General features: G+C 46.4%; 1 protein-coding gene across 3 annotated transcripts; it reads left to right on the top strand.

The window, feature by feature from the left end:
• Positions 1 to 14,736: 14,736 nt before the first annotated feature.
• Positions 14,737 to 18,482, top strand: SRSF6 (serine and arginine rich splicing factor 6). Of its 3 annotated transcripts, XR_013967456.1 has the most exons (7): positions 14,773 to 15,015; positions 15,239 to 15,387; positions 16,104 to 16,371; positions 16,718 to 16,842; positions 16,988 to 17,196; positions 17,474 to 17,557; positions 17,654 to 18,482. XR_013967456.1 is itself a non-coding variant. In XM_080814288.1 (6 exons), exons 1-6 carry the CDS (start codon positions 14,909 to 14,911, stop codon positions 18,012 to 18,014), a joined length of 1,035 nt encoding a protein of 344 aa, XP_080670414.1. In that variant the 5' UTR covers positions 14,737 to 14,908; the 3' UTR covers positions 18,015 to 18,482. The 3 variants fall into 3 exon arrangements, 1 of the variants encoding a protein (XP_080670414.1); XM_080814288.1 differs by lacking the exon at positions 16,104 to 16,371 and having other exon boundaries at positions 14,737 to 15,015; XR_013967457.1 differs by having other exon boundaries at positions 14,785 to 15,015; positions 16,104 to 16,842.
• The last annotated feature ends 1,545 nt before the right edge of the window (positions 18,483 to 20,027 follow it).

Below are 20,027 nucleotides of genomic sequence, written 5' to 3'. Positions count from 1 at the left end.
CTTGTCCAGCATCTACACTCTTCCCCACGATCACCAGTAACCCCTGCAATGATCTCACGCAGCAGGTTTTATTTCTATGCCCATTTGATAAGCCCAGAGGCTTAGAGAGGGCAAGTGGCTTAGCTTAAGGGACAAAGAGCCTCTCCTTGTCCAAACTGCAACCAGGCTCCTCTAAACCCTCCTCCCAACGAGGCCCTGACTTCAGGGATTCTGTGTTCGCCCCCGCTGAAACATACCCTTTTAGCAAGAACCCTGCTAAGTCGGTTGAGCCGGGATCCCCCACCCTTATGGTGATCACCATCTGATCCTCCTTGATGTCCAACCACGTCCCTCGTCCTCCACCATCCACGCCAGGTCTAGCCACCCTGGCCTGCCTTCAGCAAGAACCCTGTGAGGTCACTTCAACCAGAATCCCCCTTACTCCTGATGTTGCCTCTTAGTAATATCCCACCCACCAACCACCCCCGGCTCCTCAGCTATAAATTACTTGTCCTTGTAGTGTTGGGAGATGAGCTCAATCTCTGTCCCCTACCACAAACCCCATAACAGTCACCTCTATACCTATCCCCACGCACTCCCGAAATTAAGTCTGCTTAGCGGTTCTTCACAAGCGTCATCACGAACAATATTCCCTTTAAACAGATCACATAGAGAAGATGTCGACCCAGGTCTAATGCCAAAGGCCTTTTTCTTCCCTATATCATATGTTGTTTTTCTTCCTTCAGTAAACATTTCCTGAGCACCTGCTATGTGCTGGGCCCTATGCTGAGCTCAGAGGAGAACACAAAGGTGAGTAAGAAATATTTCTTTCTGGGGCAGCTGGGTGACTCAATTGGTTAAGTGTCTGCCTTCAGCTCAGGTAATGATCTCAGAGTCCTGGGATCGAGCTCAGGCCCTGCTAAGCAGGGAACCTGCTCGTCCCTCTGCCTCTGTCTGCCACTCCCCCTGCTAGTGTGTGCTCTCTCTCTCTCAAATAAATAAAATAATATTTAAATATATATATATTTATATGTATGTCTGTATATATGTACATACATGTATGTATGTGTGTGTATATATATATGTATACAGATATGTGTGTGTGTGTGTATGTATGTATGTATGTATGTAAATTTATTTCCTCTAAGAGGGAAGAATAAAATCTTTCCCATTCTGCCCATTCTCCAGCCCAGGGTTCCAGGCCTGTATTTACAGTATTTACAGATACCCATAGGGGCTTGAGCTACAAGGCCAGAATGGAACAGGTGCCCACAAAGTCAGAGTACTGACAGCCTGACCCTTTGCAGAAAAAGGCTGTCACCCCCTGGTCTATACCACACCAGGCACTGAAGAAACACTGTCTTCGTTGCTCCTCAATTCAACTCTATGAGCTGCAATTGATTATGCCCATTTTACAGATGAGAAATGAGGCTCGGGGACATTGGGGGACTTGTCACATTGCTGGAAAAGTATAAAGTTGGATAATCCCAAAGCCCACCACCCTCCCCTTCCAGATGTCCCTTCACTGCTCCAAATCCTGTCTAAAATGTTGGTGGCCAAAGTTTTGAAACACTGACCCTGACACTTGAAACAACCCACAACTCCTGCCAGGACTGGGCCACTGGGCCACTGGACTCTGCCAGGAGGGTCTGATTGTGGAAGCTGGTCTGGTCTCCCGCAAGGCATGTTTCCCTCCAGCTGGATCAAGAGGTCTTTCATGTGGTAAACAGGCATTCACCTGCTAATCTTCAAGCTGACGTGGGGTAGTTATTTCTATTGGTTTTATTATTGAACCTTTGTGGGAAGGGCAGGGTGACAACCACAGGGGAAGATGACTGGTTGGGGGGGGCAGCTGGAGTGTGGGGTGTGCCCCGTGACAAAAGTATCTTGGGTTAGTTCACTAGAAGCCACCATCCATACGTTCTGATGGGGGGGGGGGAGGTGCTCTGCAAACAGAGTTGCAAGGGGAGGTGGGTTGAGCTGAGCTAGCTGCTCTGTTATCTCAACGCTCTCCTCCACAATCAAAGTTGAACACCTCGCTGGGAACACCGGCATCTCTCTGCCCAGGGCTTGATTTCTAGCTGTGGGAGACCTTGGCCACAGAATGAACACTCTTGGAGGTGGCCCTCGAACAACACAGCTGGCCAGCTGATAGCCTCACTCCTTGGTCTGAGGGGTGTTCTGCTGGCTCCCAGAGTCCCCAGGGGAATTAAGCTGCAGGTGCCACCGCTGTCATCAGCCCAAGAACTCACCCTTTCCAGGCTTTCTTCCCTTCCCTGCCATGTCCTCCTCTCCCAGGGACAGGGAGGTTTCCTGGGATCACCTCCCAAATTAACTACTTGCACTTTCATCTTATCTTAGATCTCCTTCCAGAGGAATCCAAACTGAGGTAAGTAAGCCCCAGGAGCTCGTCACGCCTTCTCACCTGATCTCTACCTCAGCTGTGGGAGCCAGGATCATCCCCATTTTTTAGAGGTGGAGACTGAGGTACTCATAGAGTTTAGGCAGTCAGAACCCCAACCAGACAGGGATTAGCATGAGCCAGAGGCTCATAAGAGGTTCCTGGTGGGAGGGGATTTGAGCCTGTCTTCTTAACCACAGACTGAAATTGTCCCAGACCCAGGCTGAGCCCCAAATTCACACTCATTCTGCTCCAGCTCCTGTTTGCCTCTCGCCCATGGCCTTCACTCCCCCAGAATCCTCCGTTAGTGAAGACAGCTGGAACGGGGTCAGAGGTTATTTCTAGGATCAACCTGTCATAAAAGATGGAGGACTAAAAGTTCTTAGCTTGTAACAGTTCCACAAAAATGATCTCCGCGGGTACACTGAGGGAAAATGGCGTCGATGAACTTGCATTTATTAAACAGTAATAGCCAAAACCTATTTAGTGCCTACTGTGGTCTCTCTCCCATACAGATGGGGGCCCCCAAAAAATGTGGGGCGTGGGCAGTGAAAGCCACCCATGGCAGAACAAAGGAGATGGGTGTTTACTGAACACACTGCGGGGCGGGGTGGGGGGGTGGTTTGGGTAGAACAGCAGAGGAGAGGCTGTCTACAGGAAGGGTGGATGGGGGCTGTGTTTAAAGGCAGAAGGTGAGGAGGTATGGGAATGTATGGAATCCTCCCTTTTTTGGTAACTGTGTCTGGTTGTAAGTAGCCTATTGGTCAGTTAGGGCCTATGGATATTTTGAGCTGGGTCGCCCGATGCGCCTGTCTGGATTCAGCTGGGGGGGTGGGGGGGCCCTGGCCCTCTGGCCTTGCTCTACGTTCCATTGTTCAAGCCTGTTGCCTAACAGTGGCCTCTACACCTATCTAGTAATTTCTGGGCACTATTCTAAAAGCTTTATAACAAAATACTTTTTTAAAATGCTCACTCTGGGGACGCCTGGGTGGCTCAGTCAGTTAAGCGTCTGCCTTCAGCTCAGGTCATGATTTTAGGGGTCCTGGGGTCAAGTCCCACATGAGGCTCCCTGCTCAGCAGAGAGCCTGCTTCTCTTTCTGCCTACCTCTCCCAAATAAATACATAAAAATAAAAATAAATAAATGAAACACTCAATTTGGGGGCACCTTGGTGGCTCAGTCGGTTAAGCATCTGCCTTCGACTCAGATGGTGATTTTGGGGTCCTCGGATGGAGCCCCATGTTGGGTTCCCTGCTCATCAAGGAGTCTGCTTCTCCTTCAGCCTGCCGCTCTCCCTGCTTGTGCGTGCGCTCTCAAACAAATAAATAAAATCTTTAAAAATAAATAAAAAATAAAATGCTCACTCTCTGAAACAGGTACTATCACTTTTCCCATTTTACAAACAAGGAAACCGAGGCACGAAGAAGTTACGAAATGTGTCCAAGGTCACACAGCTAGCAGATGACGGAAATGGAAACAGAACCCAAGCAATCTGGCTCCAGACATATGCTTTTAATCCTTATTTTTAAAAAAGATGAATGAATGTAGAAACTAATACAACATTGCATTGTATGTTAATTATACTTCCATTTTTTAGAAAAAAAGTTAAAAAATGAAGGAAGGCATATGAAAAATTTTAAGAGTTTGAGTAAAGCCCTATTTGACTCTGGCAGCATTAAACCAACAGTGGTTGGGGCACGCCTCCCTTGGGGTTAGGTGTAAAAACACACAGAGAAGGTAGGGAAACCAAGAACGGAAATTACTTGGTGGACTGTAGCTTAAAGCCTGGTCGGCTCTCTGGAGCTGACTGACCCTAGTGTTTGCCTGATTTGGGAAAGCCTACTTGACTGGGATTGGTTATCCTCACTGGGTTTTGGTTTGCTTACATGGGCCACCAAAGCCTTAGAGATACTTCCCCCTTGTGGGTTCCTGTTGAACTGATTTACCACCCTCTTCACCACCCTGTGCCCGTGGCAGAAAGTGAGGGTGCAGACTGCTCCTTTGCCATTCTGAGTAATATTCCATTTTGCAAATATGTTACCTTTGGTTTATCCATTGACCTGGTGATAGACATGTAGGCTGTTTTCCAGTTTGGGATTATTATGGGTAGAAGTGCCATGAACATTCCTGTCCAAGATTTTCCTGGTTTATGCAGGTTTTCATTAATCAATTAACTAATTTTTTAAAAATATATTCAGATTCAGGGGTGCCTGGGTGGCTCAGTGGGTTAAGCCTCTGCCTTCAGCCCAGGTCACGATCTCAGGGTCCTGGATCAAGCCCCTGGATCGGGGCTCTCTGCTAAGCAGGGAGCCTGCTTCCCCCTCTCTCTCTGCCTGCTGCTCTGTCTACTTCTGATCTTTCTCTCTCTGTCAAATAAATAAATAAATAAAAATCTTAAAAAAAAAAAACAAACCTGAATTAGGGACGCCTGGGTGGCTCAGTGGTTTGGGCCTCTGCCTTCGGCTCAGGTCATGATCTCGGGGTCCTGGGATCGGGCCCCACATCGGGCTCTCTGCTCAGCGGGGAGCCTTCTTCCACCTTTCTCTCTGCCTGCTTGTGATCTCTCTCTCTCTCTATGTCAAATGAATAAATAAATCTTTAAAAAACCCTGAATTTTTACATATATGTATATATATATATATATATATATATATATATATATATTCAGATTCAGAAGGCTGGGGTGAGCCCAGGAGACTTCATTATTTTTTTAAGATTTTTATCTATTTATATGAGAGAGCAAGCACAAGCAGGGCGAGTGGAAGGCAGAGGAAGAGGGAGAAGCAGACTCCCTGCCGAGCAGGAAGCCTGATCCGGGGCTCGATCCTGGGATCATGACTAGAGCCAAAGGTGGACACCGAACCAACTGGACCACCCAGGCACCCCTCATTAATTTATATTTAATTGCCAAGCAATACATGAATGCATTCTTTCTCCTATCAAAAGGATGCAGAAGGCAAAAGGCAAGACTCCCTCATACCTTGCACTGGCAACACTCCTCAAACTTTATAACATGCACACAAATATACCTGGGAATCTTGTTTAAATGTCCGTTATGATTCAATGGGTCGGGGGTGGAGCCAGAGATTCTGTGTGTCTCACAAGCTCCCAGGGCTCGCTGACATGGGCAGGGGCTCCACAGACCACACTTGGAGTAGTAGAATTTCTCAAAGCATGGTGCCCTGACCATCTGCGTCACAGTCCCACCGGAGGACATGGAACAGGCGCATTCTGAGGCCCCGCCCTGCACCCAGTGACTCCACCCCGAAAGGATGGAGTCTGATATATTCTTATTTAAATGGGGCTCACCAATGTCTGAGGACCACTCCTTTGGGTCTGTAATTTTTGGAAGGGCTGACTGGGTCTGTCTTGTTCCTGGTTATGCCCCCAATGCCTAGCACGGTGCCTGGGCCGTGCAAAGTGCTTTTGAAAAAGACTTATTTTCTCTCCCTCTGCTAGGGCGTGGGTTCTGTATCCGGGGCACACCCTTGGGTGCTCTCTGGCATGTTGCAGTTCCCCCCGACTCCCCTATCCTATGACATCAAAGGGCCACCACTGGATGCCGCGTTTGCCCCCAGAATAAGGGCTGTAGTGAAAAGCAAGAGCATGTGCAAAGCACGCAGGAATATGTTTCAGCCTAAACTTGTCAAATAGTAGCATGGAGAACTGATGATGGGCAAAACGTCTGCAAGCCGCAGCCCAGGGTCTGGCAGAAGAATGGAAACCTACATGCACCAGCTCAGGGACCATCTGGGAGGACAGCCCAGCATTGCCTCCTGGGGGACTTTGACAGCGGGAGACCATGGTATCCCTAAAGCAGGCTGTGGGTTCTGCAGCTAGTGTCTTCAGAGTTTCCCCATGGCCTCACACTCCTCACCTGACACGTAGCCAACTAGGATTTCCTCATCACAGCTCTGTCTCCTGGCTGCCCCAGGAACAGAGACTCCCTGCCAATAAGCACTGTTTTTCCATTCTGCTGCCATGCCTGCTTCCATTCTCAAGACAAACACTCTTTGCTACAAATGGGCTAGTCCGACCCCAGTTTGGTTCCATGCAGCAGAAGAGGTAGGGCTGAGTGAGGAATTAGATACCAGCTACCACCATCTCTGCCAACAGCTCTTAAACAATCTGCCTGGAGAACAATATGGTCGCCGCAGCAGTAGCATTGGGCAAGGGCAGGCAAGTCAGGGGTGGGGACACAAGGTCAGCTCTGGGGGCCACACCTGAAGAGGGCCACAAAGGAGTCTGAGTCCAGACTGGTCAGCAGCCAGGGTGACAAACAAACTTGAAAGCAGGCCCCAGGAGAGACTGGGGGACTGTGGGCATTCAGCCAGAAGGGAGGACTCGAACAGAGGGTCTGAGGGCTGCCCCCAAACATCTGGAAGACCGAGGTGTGGGAAACAGATGTAGTTATTTGAATAGCCTCAGGGACATAACCAGGACCAGTGGCTGGACAATTCAAGAATTTACTCAAAATGAGAGATGTCTAAGAAGGGACTCAGCTGTCTGGTTAGGCAGTGAACGCTCCACCACGGGAGATATTCAAGTAAGAGCCAGAAAACCTCTGGGTGAATAAGGTCTTGACAATGAGAAGATTTAGATTCAGGGACCTTCAAAGACCTCCCTCTCCCTAAGCTCCATTGAGACCTGGATGCGGCATCCGGTGAATTCATCTACCGCTGTTATCATACCAGTGGCCACCAGATGGCAACAGAGCCCCATCTTCCCAGTCAAGCAGCAATTCGTTTACAGAAACTAATTGGAAAACAAAACCAAAATAAATAGTTCTGATTCAGACAAAATGACATTCACGGGCAAAGATTATGAATCAAATCCTCAGGAGCTTTAGTCCCCAGCACAATCCACAGGGTTCCAGGTCAAGTAAATCATAAAAATTTTTGAGATAATCCTTTCTTGAAAAAAAATTTTCCGTTGGGGCACCTGGGTGGCTCAGTGGGTTAAGCCTCTGCCTTCGGCTCAGGTCATGATCTCAGGGTCCTGGGATCGAGCGAGCCCTGCATCTGGCTCTCTGCTCAACAGGGAGCCTGCTTCCCCCTCTCTCTCTGCCTGCCTCTCTGCCTACTTGTAATCTCTGTCAAATAAATAAAATCTTAAAAAAATTTTTTTTTTCTGTTGAAGTACAACTTACATATAGCAAGGTACACAAATCATAAGCATATAGCTCAGTGAGTTCTCGCAAATGGGGCACATCTGTGTAACAAGAAACAAAATATGACCAGAATTCCAGAAGCCCCCTACCTCATCACCACCACCCCCGTCCTGACCTCTAATGCCACAGACTAGTTTGGCTGTTTTTCTCCATGCAGGGAATCAGATGGTATGGATTCCTTTGTGCCTTGCTTAGATGGTTATGTCATGAGGTCCACTGATTTTGCTGTGTGCTGTCGATCAGTCTCCTTGCCATGTAGTAGTGTGTGGTGTGAATAAACCGCAACTGATTTCTCCATTCTCTTGTTATCCGAGAGCTCATACACAGGCTACTAGTAAAGGGCTACTACATGTAATGCTGCTGTGAATTTCTAGATTCCTTACGGAGAGCATGTATACAAATTAACTTATGGAAATGCTACGTCGCAGCCATAGATGCTAGCTAGCCTTTGAGCCTTAGTAGACAGTCTAGTGGACATTACCACATGATTTCCAAAGTGACTGCACCAAGTGACATTCCCACAGACAACGTGTGAGAATATCTGGGGCTGTCTGGCCACACCAGAATCCTCTGTCTGGATAAGTTGCAGTGAAAGAAACGTGGGATCTGGAGTGAGCATCCCTGCAGAAGTTCTGAGGGTCCGGGCCATGTGAGCGAGTGGGCTTGAACCAGAAGGAAGAAGAGTCCATCCCACCAGCACGCCCTGATGAGCCCTTCAGCAATGGTATCTGCAGAATGGACAGCCTCACTTCGTGAGCTCTGAACAATATTGCTAGAGCGGCGCTACTCTCACCGAGCGCTCGCTGCATGCCTGGCACTCTCCTCGGTGCTGGGGATAGAACAGAGAGGAAGCAGACATCATCCCTGTGCTAATGAAGCTCACGTTCTAGTGCTGGTGGGCACGGACAGTAAGTCAATGTATGTCAAGTGGTGAAAGTTCTATAAAGAAAAAACGGAACAGGGTAAGAAGATGTAGAGTGCAGAGAGGGGTGCTATTTGAAAATGTGGGCTATGGGGTGCCTGGGTGGCTCAGGGGGTTAAAGTCTCTGCCTTCAGCTCAGGTCATGATCTCAGGGTCCTGGGATTGAGCCCCACATTGGGCTCCCTGCTCAGTGGGGAACCTGCTTCGCCCCTCTCTCTCTGCCTGCCTCTCTGCCTACTTATGATCTCTGTCTGTCAAATAAATAAAATCTTTAAAAAAAAAAAAAAAGAAAATGTGGGCTATGATGAGCTGTCACCTCACACCTGTCACTATTTATGTATCTGACTGTTGTCTAAGAGACAAGAGGCAACAAGCATTGGCGAGGCTAAAAGGGGACCCTGTGCACTGTTGCCGGGAATGCAAATTGGTACGGCGCTGTGGAAAACACTGCGGGGTTTCTCAAAAAATTAAACATAGAACTACTATATGATCCAGCAATCCCACTTCTGGGAGTATACTCAAAGGAAATGGAAAGCATTATTTCAAAAAGAGATCAGCACTCCCACAGTTGTTTCAGCATTATTCACAATAGCTATGGAAATAACTGAAGTGTCCATTGACAGAAAAATAAAGAAAATATATATGGAATATATATGGAATGTTATTGAAATTCCATATATATGGAATATATGGAATATTCAGGCATTTAAAAAAAATCCTGCCTTGGGGCGCCTGGGTGGCTCAGTGGGTTAAGTCTCTGCCTTCGGCTTGGGTCATGATCTCAGGGTCCTGGGATCAAGCCCCGTATCGGGCTCCCTGCTCAGCGGGGAGCCTGCTTCCCCCTCTCTCTGCCTCTGCTCTGCCTACTTGTGATCTCTCTCTCTGTCAAATAAATAAATAAAACCTTTAAAAAAAAAATCCTGCCTTTTGTGACAGTATGGATGGACCTTAAAGGCATCGTGTGCTAGGTGAGATGAGTCGGACAGAGAAAGACAAATGCCACATGTTCTCCCTTATATACGGAATCTTAAAAAGCTGAACTTGTCAAAACAGAGCAGAGTGGTGGCTGCCAGGATCTGGAGAGGCGTTGGGAAAATGGGAAGACATTGCTTAAAGGGTACAAATGCCCAGCTGTAAGATGAGTAAGTTCTGGGGGCCTAATGCACAACATGGTGACTAGGATTAACAATTAACAACTATTAACAACTGGGAAAATGTCGAGAGTAGACCTCAAGTGTCATCACTCCACATGCAACAATGGTAATAACATGAGGGGCTAGAGGTGGTAACCAGCCTGACTGTTGCAACCAACTCGCATTCGCTGAACTGTTGTGTGTTGAATCATCACACATTCTACCATTAGCTTAACCATGTTGTATGTTAATAACATCTCAATAAATCTGGGGGAAAATAAAATATGAAAGAATAAAAAAAGGTAAGTGGTTAGAAGAATGATAACGTGACTTTGAACAGAAACCAGAGATGGGGAAAGAAACCATAGGAAAAAGAGCATCAGAATCAGGGAGCCATTCAATGCAAAGGCCCTGTGGTGCATGTGTGCTTGGCATGTTCAAGGCATAGTGAGAAGCAAGTAGAAGGGTGAGTAAGGAATGCTGGGAGAAAGTTAGTGAGGCCATGATTATGTAGGACCTGCTCTCACTGATGCTCGAAGATAACCATAAACCCAACCCAACACACACATACATACTCAAAGTGTTGGGGCTTGAAGGCCTGGGGCACCCATTGCTGTTTATAAAAATGCAATCGTGTGTATATTAACACTGGCCTTTCTCACTTAACAACGTACCATGGGCATCTTTTTTAAGTTCACAGCATGAATTGGGGCAGGCAAACTTTTTCTGTGAAGACCCCGCTCGTATATACTTGAGCCTCTGTGGGCAGACAGCATCCGTGGCCGTTGCTCAATCCTGCTCTCGTCCACTCCAGAGCAGACACAGACCACACGTGAGGGGTGGGTATGGCTGTATTCCAACAGAACTTAACTTACAGGGTGGCAGGCAAGGAAACCACCTAAGGTGGTAGCTCCCAAACCCTGACATACAGCTTCCGTGTTATACTCCCAATGCCAAGAGTAGTGCCTGGCACATAGTAGGCACACAATAAATATTTGTTAAATGAATAAACTTAATGTATTTTTAAGTGGTTACAGAGTATTCCATTGCTAGAATATCATCTTAGGGCCTGAGGTTTTACAAATTAATCCTCTTATCAAGAAGATTTCCAGGAGTAAGGTGGTTGGGTCAAAGCCTTGTGAACTTTCAGCTTGTCAGTGGCTCACTGCCTCCTTGAATCCCTTTGTTCTCTTGGCTTCTGTGACACTGTACTCTGGTTTCTTTCCCTACCTCTCAGCGCAGTCTCTTTTCCTGTATTGAAGTTTCCAGAGTCTTCCTGGCAGGCAGAATACGGACCCCCGCCGAAGATGTCTACATCCTCCTCCCCAGAATGCAAGATGTTGCCTTACATGGCCAAAGGGACTTTGCAGAAGTGAGCGGCTCAGTTGGTTAAGCGGCTGCCTTCAGCTCAGGTCATGATCCCGGGGTCCTGGGATGAGTCCCTCATCAGGCTCGATGCTCAGTGGGGAGCCTGCTTCTCCCTCTGTCTGCTGCTCTCCCGGCTTGTGCTCTCTCTTTTTCTCTCTCTCTGTCTCTCTCGGTGACAAATGGATAAACAAAATCTTTGGGGAAAAAAAAAGAAGAAGGGATTAGGTCAAGGATGTTGAGATGGAGTGTGTATCCTGGATTATCCAGGTGGGCCCAATGTAATCATGGGGGTGGGGTGGGAGTGGGGTCTCCTAAGAGGAAGGCAAGAAGCTAGCATCAGGAGATTTGACAATGGAAGCAGGGGTCAGGGTCAGAGTAACTGGATGCAAGGTCTCAACCAAAATTCATGGCTTTGGAAATGGAGGAAGGGGCCACAAGCCAAAGAATCCAGTCTCTAGAAGCTAGAAAATGCAAAGGAACATATCCCCCTCCTGGAGCCTCTAGAAGGAATGCAGCCCTGCTGACGCCTGTTTTAACCCAGTGAACCATTTTGGACTCCTGACCTCCGGAACTGTAAGCTAATAAATCTGTGTTGCTTTAAACCACTGAGTTGGTGGTAATTTTTAGAGCAGCCATTCGCTTTATATATAGGAATTAATACAGTTCCCCAGAGTGTAGTTCTGAATTTTCTTCTGCTCTCCATCTAAATGTACTCTTTTGGGGTTTCCATCCAGTTCGTGACTAACTCACAGATTTATATCTCTGGGCCACTGTGTGCATTTTTTTTTTCCACTTGACACTAATAGATTTTATTTGTTTATAGGTTCTTAATGCATGTTTTACTGGGCATGTGCTTGGATGCTGTTGGCCCAAACTCATGTACTCAGAAAGGAAAAACAAAACAACTGCACATTCACAGTTAATCATAATTGGATGATTACATTTCCTCATCATATTGCTCAGATGACAGCAGATATTTAAATAGTTCAGTATATCCCATTGCCTTGAGTGATGAAACCTTGTTATCCTGCCGCTTCTGGTGAAAATTCTGGTTAATCCTTGGACACTTAGAACGCAAAAGAAGCCCATTCTCAGTGCCATACATTCCCTCACCATCACAAGCGATACCTCAGGGGGCAATTCTGTGTCTCAGCAGACATTTGTCAACAGGTCAAGACACTTTCGTTGACCCCCAACATTGGCAACATTTAATCCAATACTGCATTTGTAAAGTACCTTTAATCTCATCCCTTCTGAGGTTCTTTCAATCATCTACTTCCCATCTCTTTTAAACTATGTCCCTGAGGTGCGTGGGTGGCTCAGTGGTTAAAGCCTCTGCCTTTGGCTCAGGTCATGATCTCAGGGTCCCTGGGATTGAGCCCCTCATCGGGCTCCCTGCTCTGCAGGGAGCCTGCTTCCCCCCTCTCTCTCTGCCTGCCTCTATGCCTACTTGTGATCTTTGTCTGTCAAATAAATTAATTAAATTAAATTAAAAACAAACAAACTATATCCATGACAATTTCCATTTCTGAATTCCATTTCTGCAGCAACTCCTGCTACATTTGCTCCACTCCAAGTAAACATACTTGAGTTGCCATGGTTCACCCCAAATCCACTCAGGATGACAGCTTCTGGGATGCTAACATTTTCAGACATCATACAGCAAAACCTACCAGAATCCAGCTTACACACACTTCAAATCAGATGGCATTGGGATTGAAAACCACAATGTGGGCTCTAAACTGTCCAATCTGGGAAATTATGGATTCAAAGTTATTAACACTCTTTCCCTCAATGACAGATTTCAGCAGTTTTCTCCACAATTTTAGAATCAGCAATAGAGTGATCTTTATTTGCCACAATTGTAGGTATCTAAAGAAATGGAACTCCTGTGCTGTACATCTATGATTTCTCCTTTGAGTTGTTCTTCCGAAATAACAACAGAGGTGAGTTAGATCATTAAGACTCCACAGAATGCTGACGACCCAATACCCCCTTTAATGATGATATTTGAGACTTCGTCTACAGACTTTGTCTGTAGCTGGTGTGTTAGGAGGGTTTTTTTTGTAAGAGTAGCCATTGTGGGGCACCTGGCTGGCTCAGTCCATGGAGTGTGTGGCTCTTGATCTCAGGGTGATGAGTTTGAGCCCCCACGTTGGGTATAGAGATTATTTATTTAAAAAAAAAAGGAGGGGGGTTGCCATTGAGCTCTGGGGAAAGAGAGGTGAGAGGAAGCAGAGGATGACACAGATGCATCTTTCTCTTTAGGCAAATGAACTGCAAAGAGAGGCAGCAACACCCCATTTCCTGTACATATCCTTTAGTAAGGATATTACCCCATTACCTTCCCAAAAGGAATGTTCAGTACAACCAACACTGTATCGGTGCTTTTCTTGATTCACCTCTCGCCCATAATGAATTTTAACGATTCTTTAAATATTGACAATTTGATGAGTGTGAAAATGTCTCATCGTTGAATTCTCTTTTCCCTAATTAATATAGCCCATGAATTTTTAAAGATCTAACTTGTACTGTATTCATCTAACTTTAACCACAGGCTCTTCAGCCTTTACCACTAGATGCCAGTATTAACACTTCTCCCCCTGTCCCTGCAACCAGCTTGCGCCTAGACTTTGCCAAAAGTCCCCTGGAGGGCAAAATCGCCCTCTTTCAACCAGCTGAAGAATATTGAGGTTGGACCACTCAAAAGGAGCTGGAGTATTCGGAGATACTTGAACAGCAAGTGATATCTCACTGATACGGTTTCCTCTCTTGGCTTCTGTGACCCTGTGCTCTCCGGGTGTTCCCCGTCTCTCTGCTCCCTCGTTCCCAGTCTGTCTTGCTGTTGTCAAGTTTCAAGAGTACACCAGGGCCTTCTGCTCTCCACCGAAACTTACTTCTTCGGGGTTTTCATATAGTTCTCCAGCTTTAAAAGGTATCTCTATTAATACACTTTTAAAAATGTATATTTCTGCCACATTTAGAAAAGGTGCCTTCCAACCTGTTGGGGGAAGAGATGGCGCTGGGACACCCGGGGACAGCGCACCTCTGCAAGAGGGCTGTCAGGTCTCGCTCGACTTTCTTGGGCCAGGGGCTCCCTTTGCGAGCACCCACAGCGAGCGTGGAATGACCAGGTACACAGCAATCTACAGGTGACTCCAGCTGCCGGAGCTTCCAGAAAGGCCCACGGAGGGAGAGGGGGATGTGCCGCGAGGCGGTCAAGGCTGACGATGGCTGGGAGTGAGACCACCAGGGACAGAGACCAGTAGAGCTGGGCGCTCACAACGCGATCCCGCCCGGGCCACCGCGACTTCGGAGCTCAAGCCCGGGAAGCGGTGAAATGAGCTAATCCTCTGTGTCCGAGCGCCGGTTCCCCGCCAAGCTGAGCGTGAGCGCATCGGCGGCAGAAACGAGCAGCCTCGCTTTCAGGAGCCAATCAGAGACCACGAAGGCCTATTATGACAACTTCAAGAACCAATGAAAAACCGGAATCCTCCCGGCCGGCCTCCCGAGCGCCTGTCCCGGGAGAGTCACCGAGAGGAAGTTTTGTAGAAAGTACAAATTAGAAGACAAGTCTGTGGCTCAACAACGGGACACTGCGTTTACAAAGATGCGTGTAGAAAAGTGTGAGCGAACAGAACCTCACCTCACAGAAACCTCGCGGACGGGGAACTGCCAGTCACCCGCCTAGCCCAGGGCTCTAGCGCGGGAGGGTACGCGCTGCGCGCTGACGTCACGCGCCGGCCCCGCCCCCCAGCCCGCCCGCCCTTATAGCGTAACCCTGGCGCGCGCGCACCATTGTGTGGCTGGACTCGGCCGCCGCTGCGGTGTGAGGCGCGTGTACAGGCTCTCGCCGTCCCCGCACCCGCACCGCGGCTTTTGCCTTGCGGTCCGCTGTTCGATAGCCAGCCTTCGGGGCCCCTGCCCGCCACGGACATGCCGCGCGTCTACATAGGACGCCTTAGCTACAACGTCCGAGAGAAGGACATTCAGCGCTTTTTCAGTGGCTATGGCCGCCTCCTCGAAATAGACCTCAAAAATGGGTGAGTCGGGCCTGGGCGCCCGCGTCCTCCCGCAACGCCCCGGGTCTGGCGGCGGCGGGGCCCTGCCGGACGGAAGAGGGCCAAGGCCGCGGCGCCGCGTGGCAGGGCCTCCAAGATGGCGGCGGCGCGGGGCCGCGGGAGCGCGCCGGGGTGTGGGAGCGAGCGCGTGCGCGTCCCCGGCCTAACGACGCCTGCCGGTTCCCGGCCCTCGCGCCGCCCCCAGGTACGGCTTCGTGGAGTTCGAGGACTCCCGCGACGCCGACGACGCCGTTTACGAGCTGAACGGTAAAGAGCTCTGCGGCGAGCGCGTGATCGTGGAGCACGCTCGGGGCCCGCGCCGCGATCGCGACGGCTACAGCTACGGAAGCCGCAGTGAGTCCCACCCCCGCGCGCTCCGCGTCCTTGGGACCCTGGGGGCGGGGCTTAGGGTGGGCGCAGGCTTAGGGTGGGCGGGGTGGGGCCTCCCAGCCCGGGCAGGCGCGGTGGCAGGGGTCCATTGATTACAGTGTCCCCGGGCTTTGCTGCCTTCGCGCCTGCCCGGGGCAGCCACGGGACGCCGGAGCGCGGGGACTGGGTTGTGGGTTTTGCTTAGCCAGGGTTGGGGTGTTTTGGGGGGCGGGATAAATTTTCTTATTTTTGGTTATTTGCTAAGTTGGGAGGGGGGTGGTTTGGGCCCCTGTCAGCACTGTCGTGGGCTCTGCCCACGGAGGAAGTGAGGGATGGCTGTATTTGTTTTATTCCCCTTGCTTACCTGACAGTGCTTTAGCTAGAAATGGGAATGTGTTAGTGTAGAAGTTTGAGGGCAGGCTGGGTGGGGGTGGGGGGTGGGGACGGGGTCAGGGGAAGGGTGTTAAGTTTAGATCTTAGATTAATTAAATTGGCGGGGGCCAAAGAAAATGCTATTTTGAAGTAATGTGGTATAGTACCACAAAGTAGATTTAAATGAGCTTTATGCTATATTCGAACTAGTTGGGGCATGTTATTGGGAGGAGGTGGGAGGGGTTTGGTTATGTTAAATGTTTGATGTTGAAATTGTTGCATGTTGAATTCAAACTTTTTAACAAGTCCTTGATGTTTCAATTTGAAAGTGACCAATGGGGCTGAGGCTGTGTCCACTGAGGCTAAGATGACTGCCTTTCCTGATTGGCCTTGGCTTTTCCATACATTGTGTGACCCTTGCCCTATGACCCTTTGGCTGACCTTACCGGAAGCCATGACGACAGCAGCCTTTTGCCATTAGACGCAGGGTGATGGTGAGGATTCCAAGGGTTAGACAAAACTGGTTAATCTGAACTAGGTGACTGTTACCTTGCGTGTTTTGTGGCCAAACCACCACCAAAAACCTCACACTGTGATGTAAGTACTTAGTGTAACTAGTAAACATTTTTGTAAAATGTAGAAATGCATGTAATCAGTTAAGTTTTATATTTTACAATGTTCTGTAAAATAAAACTTAGCGAGGTAAATTGAATAAAGGAGCAGTCACTCTCTAACAGATTGTAGGAGAAGTTTAGTTGGATTTAGTCTGTTTGACTTGCCCTTAATTTAATTTATGGCAAATCACAACTGTATCGAAGGTTTAGCAGTATAATAGCAAAGTCCTACTCCAGTAAATAAAAGTTGATATGTTTGTACTAACTTTCAAGAAAACATGCATCCCTATCATTACAAAGCATCTAATTATTCTGTTCATGTGATAAAGGTGGTGGAGGTGGATACAGCAGTCGGAGAACCTCTGGCAGAGACAAATACGGACCACCTGTTCGTACAGAATTCAGGCTTATTGTAGAAAACCTTTCTAGTCGTTGCAGTTGGCAAGATTTAAAGGTATGTGCTATAATTTGAGATAAAAATAATATGACTAATGTTGAAAAGGTAGGCTTTTATTTCATTTTACATCTGAGAATTGAGTACAGTATGTAGATCTTTTTCTTTACGTTTCTAGGTTTGACCAGTCTTGTTGCTTTCTTAGGATTTCATGAGACAAGCAGGTGAAGTAACCTATGCGGATGCTCACAAAGAACGCACAAATGAAGGCGTAATTGAGTTCCGTTCCTACTCTGACATGAAGCGTGCTCTGGATAAACTGGATGGTACAGAAATAAATGGCAGGAATATTAGGCTCATTGAGGATAAACCACGAACGAGCCATAGGCGATCTTACTCTGGAAGCAGATCAAGGTAATTTGTTGAAAGATAGGGGAAAGGAGAGGAAACAGTACTTGCCAAGAGCAGAGGAAAATCAAATGGCAGTACTTGAATTGGAACTTAACTGAAACAAGTTCATTATTTGGTGTCCTTTTTATTGTGCATCATTGGTTTCTTTTCCAGGATGCTTTCAGGTGGATTTAATTTGCAGTAAATGATTAAATTTTGTTTGCGTATTTTTTGTAAACGACACAAAAGTTCGTTTTGAGATGTATTGAGATTAAGATTTTTATTGTGTTTCTGGTTATAGGTCACGGTCTAGAAGAAGGTCACGAAGTAGGAGTCGCAGGAGCAGCCGCAGTAGATCTCGAAGTATCTCAAAAAGCCGCTCCCGGTAAATAATAAGCTGTTCAGTTTTTTTTTCTGATTGTTACTGTGCTTGTGTGTTCTGGCAAGGTACTGAAAAAAAAAATCAACTCTTCTTGTCCAGATCCAGGTCTCGGAGCAAAGGTCGATCACGTTCTCGATCAAAAGGCAGGAAATCTAGATCAAAAAGCAAATCAAAGCCCAAGTCTGATCGGGGCTCCCGTTCGCGCTCTCGAAGCAGATCTAAGGAGTATGAGAAATCTCGAAGCAGGTCTCGTTCTCGATCTCGTTCCCCCAAAGAAAATGGAAAAGGTGATATAAAGTCAAAATCTAGATCAAGAAGCCAGTCTCGTTCAAATTCACCCCTACCTGCCCCACCCTCAAAGGCACGGTCCGTGTCCCCTCCACCAAAAAGAGCCTCAAGATCCCGCTCTAGATCTCATTCAAAGTCAAGATCACGGTCCAGATCGAGTTCCAGAGATTAACCTAGAACTCTATATTCTTTGCACACTATTATGGAACACTTTCCTACTTGCTTAGGCAGTTACTCTTCCATGTTTGTACTTGGCCTCTTCTGCAAGAGGAATCTCCTGAAAATGGGGCACACAGAAATTTAATTTGTGGCCAAATTTGATGAAAAAAAAAATGAGGTTCTAAAGAAATGGTGGCATGAAGTCAAAGACCCTCTCCCTTCTTTGTAGAATTAAGATAACTTTGATTTTATAGCTTTTGAGCTAAAATAACTTTTGTAAAGACTAAGCTCATTTAGATTTTTTTTAAGTATTTCAGCAGGATCTGCTGCAGGGATTTTGTTGTTTTGTTTGCTTTTAAATTAACCGTTTCAAGCTTTGAATACCTAAGGCTTTAGAGGGAGATCCCAATTTTCAATTATGTTGGCTTTTTATAAAGCTTGAGTTATGTAAGATTTCAATAAAAATTTGCTACCAAGTTGATTGCCTTACTGAATAGGTCACTTAAATTCCTTTAAATATTGATAATTTGTTCTTTGTGAAACAGTGTAAATTCTACATAAGTGTAAAAGAAGGCGAGTCTCAGACCAGCAATAAATTATTCCATTTGGATAACATTTGTGCTGTTAATCAAATTTGCCAAAGTCTATCTGCCCCTTTGAGTTAAGTTAAAAATAAAAGGTATTTTGTAGTCAGTTAACATGATTTTGCCTAAATTGGTAGGTTTTAAATAATGAAACTTTTTAAACTTATGTTTGCTCCAAACTCTTGGAAGAAGTAGTTCTTAACACTTGGGATCCCATTTAGCCTAGTAATTCTACTTTCTGGAAGTGGTCAGTGTAATTAGTGTTTTGTCAGAGTATGGTTCTGTGGTCTTTAATGTTTGTTATATAAAAATGGAAGTAGCCTTTCTTTGATTGGAAATTTAGTATATTCTTGTTCAAAGTGGAAAAGCAAATACTGCATTTTCTGCTGGAAGATCATTACATTTAACAGGCACTTAACAGGTTGCTTGGTAAAATCAGCTTATTAAAGTAAAATTCTACCCAACAGTCAGTCCTCCTTGTAGTTGATGAGGTTATGTAATAATTGGTTAGATCATCCCTGTAACTTTACGACATATGGTTGGCTTGAAAAGAATTTACATAGATAAACCCTAACCTTTCTGTACTTTATTATGAAGTGTAATATGCTATGGAAGCCAAATTATACTGCAAATTTGTAGGAGGTACTGGGTAACCAGTTAGTCCCTGTATCTGTAGACCTAATTAGTTAAAATTGCAGTTTGAGAAATGAATTACCTTAGATCTTTTTGTTCAGGTACTTTTCAATGAAATTAAAGCACTCATTAACCTTGGTTTGAAACTGAGATGTAGGTTATTTGACTCAGCTTTTGTATCTTCTAGGAGCTGTCACTGTAGGTATCAAGGGCTGGGTTGTACTATATAATAGGGCATGATGGTATGGTGCTCATCATGCTGCAGGTATGACTAGAAAGCATGATAATCTAGAGTTGGTTTATAGGTTCAAATAATCCAGAAGGCATACCTGATAAAATGAGGCTACTTTAAAAAAAAAAGGAGTCAAAGATTTTAGGCATCAGAATCAGAGTAGCTGGCAGTACTTGATAATGAGTAAAAAGACTTGTTTTTGAGAAATTTCTGGGCTTCCTGTTAACAGAATCTTAGGAATACGGTGCCCCAAAAGATTGATGCTTCTTCCATAACCTTATTTTCTTTACTTTCATACTTCCTAAAATTTAGATATTCATAAGAAATGGGTTTTTTTTTCCAGTATAAACTTCAGGATTTCAGAGAAGACACTGGTGTCTACAGTCGTAGTTCATTATTTTGCCTACTTGAAAGAACAGAAATCACAACTCTTACATGAAGAGGCACATCTCCAGCTGCCTTTCAAAATTCGGTTTAAGAATTGGCTTTGACCAAAGGTCTCTTGTTTTCAGGGAAAAAACAAAAGCTTTTAAAACCACAGCCTTTTAAAAAGGAAGGGGGGGAATAATCACAATGT

Source organism: Martes martes (genome assembly GCF_963455335.1).
Source record: "Martes martes genome assembly, chromosome: 9".
In the NCBI taxonomy this organism is placed as follows: Eukaryota; Metazoa; Chordata; class Mammalia; order Carnivora; family Mustelidae; genus Martes; species Martes martes.
The sequence above is the reverse complement of the archived record's forward strand: the minus strand, read 5'-3'. Positions and strand labels throughout refer to the sequence as shown.